This window comes from Myxocyprinus asiaticus, chromosome 44 (genome assembly GCF_019703515.2).
Source record: "Myxocyprinus asiaticus isolate MX2 ecotype Aquarium Trade chromosome 44, UBuf_Myxa_2, whole genome shotgun sequence".
Taxonomy (NCBI): domain Eukaryota; kingdom Metazoa; phylum Chordata; class Actinopteri; order Cypriniformes; family Catostomidae; genus Myxocyprinus; species Myxocyprinus asiaticus.
In genome coordinates, this window is record NC_059387.1 from 29,828,904 (window position 1) to 29,837,237 (window position 8,334).

At 41.4% G+C, this 8,334-nt stretch overlaps 1 protein-coding gene across 1 annotated transcript; it reads right to left on the bottom strand.

The window, feature by feature from the left end:
- Nucleotides 1-686: 686 nt before the first annotated feature.
- LOC127434651 (CUB domain-containing protein 2-like) lies at nucleotides 687-1,403 on the bottom strand. The gene is made up of 2 exons (XM_051687545.1): nucleotides 1,336-1,403; nucleotides 687-944 (listed from the first exon to the last, which is right to left on the bottom strand). Exons 1-2 carry the CDS (start codon nucleotides 1,391-1,393, stop codon nucleotides 694-696), a joined length of 309 nt encoding a protein of 102 aa, XP_051543505.1. The 5' UTR covers nucleotides 1,394-1,403; the 3' UTR covers nucleotides 687-693.
- Nucleotides 1,404-8,334: the final 6,931 nt, after the last annotated feature.

The window sequence follows — 8,334 nt, forward strand, 5'->3', positions numbered from 1 at the left end:
AGCAATACGATGGGTTTTGGGTGTGAAATAGATCAAAATAGAACTTTCTTTATGAAAATAACAATTCCTTGTGCATACGCAAAGAACTCTACACGTGCTCTGACCCCATTTACTTGTATGAATATTTTCACATCACATCTCTCTCAATATCTTCGTTTGTGCTCCGCAGAATGAAGAAAGTCATATGAATTTGAGATGACATAAGTGTGTGTAAATGATGAGAAAATTATCATTTTTGGGTGAACTATTCCTTGACCACTGTGATACTTAGGCCGTTATTCATGGATTTAAAACTGAAGCACTACAGTTTGTCTTTACTCACAGTGTAAAAACACTTAACAGTGTTTTTCTAAGTATGAGCAATAGTCATGCTTCCCTTAGCAAGTACCACTAACAAACCTTCATAGGTGATTTGGAGATCGAGGTGTGTATTTGTTTCTTGTCACTCAATGGTTCGGTATTGGGCCAGAAATCCCCCTGAGTGGAAGATCTCATCTGTACGTATTTTCATATACAAATTCTTTCTAGAGGAGTTGATGGGTGTAGGAATCTGACTTCCACACAGTTTAGCCAACTGTGGAGCATTAGTGCTGTTGCCATCCTACACCTGGTGAGCCATACACACATCAGAGAATATTGTGGAACACAAAAGTTAATGATGACAGAATTTAGATTTTTGGGTGAAATATCCCTTTAATACCACAAATCACTATGCAATAAATCAATAAATTGTCCAGGTTGTCTAAGACAACACTGTCTAACCACCAAGTAGTCGTAGAAGCAGTTAAAAGTAGTCTCCAAGTGAAAGTCTCCGAAGCTGAGCTCAACACTTCTTCCTGCGCTGGTTTTGATATGCCAGTAGCATTCAGCATTGGGGTGGTAAGGCAGAGGGTAGTTGGGGGAGGTGAAACCTCCGGCACTAGTGGTCAATGTTCCACCACAACCTTTGAAAGAGACACACAATAAAGACTGTTATACAGCCTGTTTACATGCACTTGTAAACAGTGATTTCAGTCAAACTAAAACAATAATTAGTCTTTTTAAAATGTCACGTAAACGCTATAGTACACCTGAAATCATGCCAGTCCAGTTTTTGTGAATTTGGACTAACACACCTAGATAATGTGATTGTAGCTCGGCTCCACCTAGCATCTATACATGTTAATAAGACCACAACTGGCTTCATTATTTACCATGTGCTCCAAAAGTTAGATGTGATGCGCAGCGCACATTTAATATTTTATAAGACTTTATGCCAATAGTCTTGCTGGTGTGTATTATATTTTGAAACAGTGCCTAATATTCAGTTGATGCAATAAGCAAATACACAAATACCATTCCTGTGGGCTTTGAACCCCCTGTAGGTGACCGAGCCATCAGATCGAAGCTTCATCCACAGCCTGTTGCTATGGGATACTATTTTAGGTGGACCTTTTGTTCCACAGTAATTAACAATCAGGGGGGAAGTTCTCTATAAAAGAAGTGTTACAAAATTATTTTCAGCTAATTCATAAATAAAGGACCCCATTTAACAGTATATAATAATAATTAAACATTAAGGATTAGCCAAAATGGGGTTAAAAAAGAAGTGTCTCACCTTATCTCTAAATAGTCAAAAGTGCAGGAAATGGATCCCTCCAGCTCAAAGTCTGTGATGTTAAGAATGATCTGCATGTTGACTTCCACTATGATTCTATAGACACACTCCCGAGTGGTGGGATAATTGTCAGGGTAGTTGGGTGAGTTGAACTCCCCAGTGGGTGTCCTAAACGCCTCGCTGCAGTCTAAATGATCAAAGCAAAGAAATGAAATGAAATAACTGGAAATAACATTAAAATAGTGTGAGTTTACGCTGTGTCAGTAAGCAAAAAAAAAAAAAAATTGTCTTTCCAGTAAAAACATCCTTAAAACAAGATCAATGTACTTGAAAAGCAAAACTGCGTAAGGGGACATCAATAGGGCGTTCAGAATGGACACGTTCCTGCGTCATAAAACAAAAAAACAAAACCTGGTCACAACATAATGCATTTAAAAGAACGCATGTGTCTTTTAAAAATTTAGCTATTCTTTTTTGGCTGATATGGTGTCTAAAAAACAGGGCTGAAAAAACAAAGTGAGATGTGGCGCAATGGTCAGAGAAGTCCTTCTTACACTTGTTTACAAACAGAAGGAAACCCTTTATAAAAGATATATTTCTTTAAGATTTATTTGTTTATTTTTCTTACCCCATTGGCAAATTGTTTGTTCTTGAATTAAGCATAAATATTTCAAAATTTGAGATTTGTTTTTGATTTGTTTTAAGGATGTTTAGATACTTTTACTGGAAAACAAGAAAAACAAAAATGCATTAATTTCAATTTGGGATGACACTACAAACCAAAATTAACATCTGTTAAACCAATTAGAATTTCAGAGAGGCAGGTCCATATGTACTTTCGGAAATCCAATTTTCTGTATTCTCACTTGATTTCAAACTGACCCTGCTCTTTGCACACCCTCAAACACATTCAATCACATTCCAAGCCTTTAAACACTCCATTAAAGCTTTCTTAAGTGTGTAGATGCCAATACTAAGTCTCTTAAAGAGCAGCATAATAATGGTACATTCCCTTTTGGACCAGCCATTGCAGTGGGAGCATGCCTGTATTGCCTTAAAATGCTGTCTAAGTGGCAGGTTTCAGAATGTAGTATGATTTATTTAATGTATAATCTATATTCAAAGGAAACTCCTACCTTGCTCCACAGACCCAAACTCAGCAGTAAACCCATGGTTGGAGATGGATGAATCAGTTTTGAAATGGATGAACATGGACCGCTGTGAGGACTGCAGCATGGAAGGCATCTCAGTTCCGCAGTATCGACCAATCAGAGGGGAGCTGACAGAAGGACCATCTCTTACCTGAGCAAGAAGAATGTGAAGTAAAAAATATAATTCACCCCAAAATGAATTTTTTTTTTTTGAAAATGTTAGGCTTGGTCACCATTCACTTGCATTGAATGGAAATAAGATGACTGAGGCACACATTCTGCCTAACATTTACTTTTGTGTTTCATGGAAGAAAGCAAGCAAATAGGTTTGGAACAACACGAGGAACAACATAATGTTATAAATAAAAAAATAAATAAAAAAAAACTGAAAAAAAAAAAAAAATTAATATATTAGCATCAAACCAATTTTATACCTCCACATGATCAAAGAAGCATGTGTTGCTTCCCTCAAAGTCAAAGATGAGGAAGCTGAGAGTGACCACAAAGCCCATGGGTTGGTTAATGACCCACTCACACAATTTGTTGTGGGGATAGGGGTTAGGTGCAGGGGAGTCCAGATCTGACCAGATCCAGAGAGAGTGCCACCACAAGCTAGCGGAAACAGTGATGTTAATCTTAAGATCAATTCTGGACTGGACAGGGTTCATTTATCACTGATATTAAAGAGTAAACAATGAATATAGTCAAAACACCAATTATTACTGCCCGAAACATACTCAACGCAAACACATGAACACAGATGCTTCTAGTTACACAAGCTCGATTTCGTGCGTCGTTGCATTCCAAAATGTGTCACATCACAATTCATAATGCAAGAACATGTTGCATTGTCATCGTTGCCGCAAGGGGCACTACCTGTATAGCGGACAATGAAGCGAACTGTCCGCTTCTACAGTAAGTTTTCTCTTTCAAGCCTGTAATTATCGAGCAACAGTGTGTAGACAATATTGCTGAGCACGTAAGTTAAATTCAATAAAATTATAGTAACATACCTGAATGATAACTCATTCAGTTTAGTGGCACAGACTTTTGAAGGTAACTCTATCACCCCCTTGAGTACTAAGGTTTATTACCACCACAGTAATGGAGGAGCACATGTGAAGCATGATGAACTGGACTGCACATTGGCAATGTGTTGGCCAAGCATTCACGCCTGCATTCATGTACTTGTGTAAAGTATGTTTTTGGCTGAAGAGACAGCTGGGACCTGTTTAAGACCCTGTACTTCACCTTCACTTATTCACAAAAAAACAAAACAAAAAAAACAAAACAATTACAGACCCCTTAAATTAAATCATTTGATGATTTGTACTAGGGAAAAGGCCATTCTTACTCTAGATAACCTTTAAATGGACAAAAAACTGATTAGTGCAGGATGTCATCAGTATTTAACAGTAGGTCTGTTCTCCTGGAAAAGAAAGGCTGATAAAAGTGAATTTCATCAACGTTTAGGAGGACACTAGCCTTTAGAATGCCTCAAAGCTAACACACATTGACTTAAAAACCTTAAGGAAAAAAATCTAATTTTTGCATAATGGCTATGGCTTTCACTGATTTCATTTTCAGAACAATGAAAGAAGTAAAACTAGTGGTGGCAAGTTTTAGCATTGGTGGATATATTCAGTTGGAATCGAGGTTATGTACGTAACCGAGACATTCCCTTACGACTCAGTACACTTGACATTGCGTTTGCTAACACAAATTGGGAACAGAATCCCATCACGCCGTACTACATTACATAACCTTCCAGAGAGGAAACAAGATGCCGCAGTCCTGCGGGACAGCGACCAACATGAGTATGCCGCAAGTGAGTGATCCTCATCTTGGCCCAGGAGGGGAGCACTCAGAATGTATATATATAGTCATATAGTATGAATTTACCCCTTCACGAACCCAGTCGAGAAGGGAGTTTATTTATAATGAAAGTGCTTGTGACTTTATAGTAAATTACAACAGCCTGAATGCAGGCAGTTGTGTAAAATTATGGGGAGCCTGTACTTAAAGGGAGGGGCATAAGTATATGTTTGGCAAACAAAATAGCAAGCGCGAGAGGACTTGTGAAGAGAGAGGCGTTATGTCTAGGTTGTAAAACCTTGCGAATGTGTTTTGAGAAGACCATCCTGCTGCAAGACACACTGTTCGTTCATGCTCATGAGGAGGCCATGTCTCTAGTTGAGTTTTAACACCAATTGGGCAAATCTTACCCTGCAACTCGTAAGCCAGGGCAATTGCATCAATGATCCAGTGAGAAAGTCTATGCTTGGAGACGGACATTCCTTTCGTGCGTCCTCTATAGCACACAAAGGGCTGATCAGACTGGTGGTGCGCTCAACGTATGAGTGTAGCGCCCGCACAGGGCATAACAAATGCAAGGATTGTTCCTCATCCAAATTAAATGGAGGAGGGAAGAGGCCTTGAAGGTGAACCACCTGTGCTCTGAAGGGCGTGGTTAGAACCTTAGGCACATAGCCTTTTCTGGGTTTGACAGTGGCTTTTGAAAGACCGGGGCCAAATTCCAGACATGAATTGTCAATTGATAGAGCATGTAAGTCACCGACCCGTTTTACTGAGGCCAGAACCAACAGTAGTGTGGTCTTAATGGAGAGCATGCACAAATCAACAAGTCCAAAGGCTGGAAGGGGGGCCCTGTGAATGCTTTTAGGACCAAAGTTAGGTCCCAAGTCGGGACTGTAGCCGGCCGAGGTGGATTTAATCATTTTGCTCCTCTAAGGAACTTTATGATTAAATCATGTTTGCCTATAGTGGCACCGGCTTCAGGTGCATGATATGCAGATATATTCGCCACATAAACTTTGAGCGTTGACGGAGTGAGTCCTGCATCTAATCGCTCTTGTAGAAATATGAGAATTTCATGTATGGGGTAGTTTACTGGGTCTTTGCCATGTGAAAGACACCAATCAGTGAACACATTCCATTTTAGCATGTAGATGCATCTCGTGGACAGCACTCTGGCCAGTAAAATGGGGTTTGTGACTGAATGCGTCAGTTCTGGTGCATTTGGCACGCACCATTCAAAGGCAGCATGTGTAGGCTTCGCAGCTCTGGCTGGGGATGCCAAACCGTCCTTTGTTTTTGAGAGAGAAGATCTTTCTTCAGCGGTATTTCCCATGGAGGCCCGTCCAGTATTTCTATCATCTCCAGAAACCAGGACTGATTGGGCCATTTCGGCGCAATTAACAGAACTGTTTCCATGTCCACTCAGACTTTGCTGATGACAGAATGAAGGAGGCACACCGGCGGAAGCACATACTTGCATTTCGCCAGCCATACGTGGGCCAGCGCGACATGGCGACATATATATGCCACTACTGTTCTATTGTCCAAACAAATCAGAATGTGGTGATTCGCAATATCAGAATGAAAAGCTCTCAAAGCTAGAAAGACAGCAAGTAGCTCTAGGTAGTTGACATGTCACGGCCGTTTTGCACCTGTTTCCAGGTGTCGAAATTTGGGCGTCCATTACACACCACTCCCCAACCTGTGTTGGATACATTTGTGGTCAGCACTTTCTTTCTGAAACTTGATCCAGCATAACACCTTGTTGGTAGAAGGCTGGCACTGTCCATGGTGCAAGAGCAGCCAGACTGTGGCAAGTTACTGTGATGCACATGAAAATGAAATGACTTCAGTGGTAATGTTTTTTTCAGTTTGAACTGAAACAGACATGAAGAATAGTCTGTACGCACTTGTTCATGAGGTGCGCACGCATGAATTCCTAAAAAAGGAGATTTACTGGCTGGGGAAAAGCGTGCTTTTCGCCCAGTTGACATTAGACCAGATTTTCCATATGGCAAAGCAGCAAGTCTCTGTGTTCTCTCAGTAGTGCCTCTGATTGGCTAGAAATAACCAATCGCTGAGGTAATTCAAAACACACACACACACCGTTCATTTTCAGTGGGGCGAGCGCCGCATCGATACATTTCGTGAAGGTGCGGGGAGCCAGAGACAGACTGAAATGAAGGACTTTAAATTGATACACAGTTCCCTCGAACATGAATCTAAAAAGCTGCCTGTAACGTGGTGCAATTGGTACATGAAGTATGCGTCCTTCAGATCTATTGACGCAAATCAGTCCCAAGGATGTGCGATAAGATCCATTTCTGAGTTAACATTTTGAATGGGCACATCGCGAGTGCGTGATTCAAGTGTCTCAGAACTAGAATGGGCCGAAACCCACCGTCCTTCTCCAGAACAAGTGCAGGGCTTGCGCTGAGATGGCTGCCTTCTTTTGGGCTATGGCTAGCGTGACTTTACCAGTGGCTCGGCGGTGATATTTGGCGGCGCTGAGGCAGCTAGTGTGGGGTTTTTAGCCAGGCGCTGGACCGAGACAGAGCAGGAGTGAGCCGGTTGTGATGAAGTACTGCTCCGTTTTGGCATAAAATGTCAAATAGCCTGTGATTGTTGCTGAGTCGTGACGTAGCGCTCCGCAATTCTATTCACAGAGCTTCTGAAAAGGCCGGCTGGAGACACCGGAGCATCAAATAGAGCGGGTTTTCCTGCATCATGCCTTTCTGTGAGGGTCAGCCAGATGTGACAATCCAAAAACACCAGGTTGCTCATTGACTCATTGTGCAGTGACTTCATAGCAGTGCGGAGCTCTTTGAACATCTCTGGATTGTTGGTTACCCATTTGCTTGAGGAGCTTAGCTTGGAAATCTTGGAGCACCATCATCGTGTGGAGTGCTGAACCAGTTTGGCCCGCCGCTGAGTATGCTCTCCCAGTCAGTGTGGACATTAGTCGTCACGGCTTTGAAAGATGAACGGGGTGTGTGTTCCAAGCCCTGCTACTCGCCGGGCAGAAATGTGCCACTACCGCCTCTTTCAGTGGGGGTAGTTGGGCATAACCGTTTTGTATGTTTGGATTAACAATGAAATGTACAAAATGAACCTATTCACAGCATCTAACACGTAAATGCTTTTACATGTGTAGCCTACAGCTTTTAAGATGTACGATGTTTTGAAATTATTATGGAATATATATATATATATATATATATATATATATATATATATATATATATATATATATATATATATATATATACACACATACACACTGATCAGTCACAACATTAAAACCACTGAAAGGTGAAGTGAATAACATTTATTATCTCATTACAATGGCACCTGTCAAGGGGTGGGATATAATAGGCAGCAAGTGAGCAGTCAGTTCTTGAATTTCCTGTGTTGGAAGCAGGAAAAATGGGCAAGCGTAAGGATCTGAGAGACTTTGACAAGGGCCAAATTGTGATGGATAGACAACTGGGTCAGAGCATCTCCAAAATGGCAGGGCTTATGGGGTGTTCCCGGTATGCAGTTGTTAGTACCTACAGTAATAAAAGTGGTCCAAGGAAGGACAGCCGGTGAACCGACGACAGGTCATGGGCTCCCAAGGCTCAGTGATGCATGTGGGGAGTGAAGGCTAGCCCGTCTGCTCCGATCCCACAGAAGAGGTACTGTAGCACAAATTGCTGAAAAACTTAATGCTGACCATGATAGAAAGGTGTCAGAACACAAAGTGCATCACAGCTTGCTGCATATGGG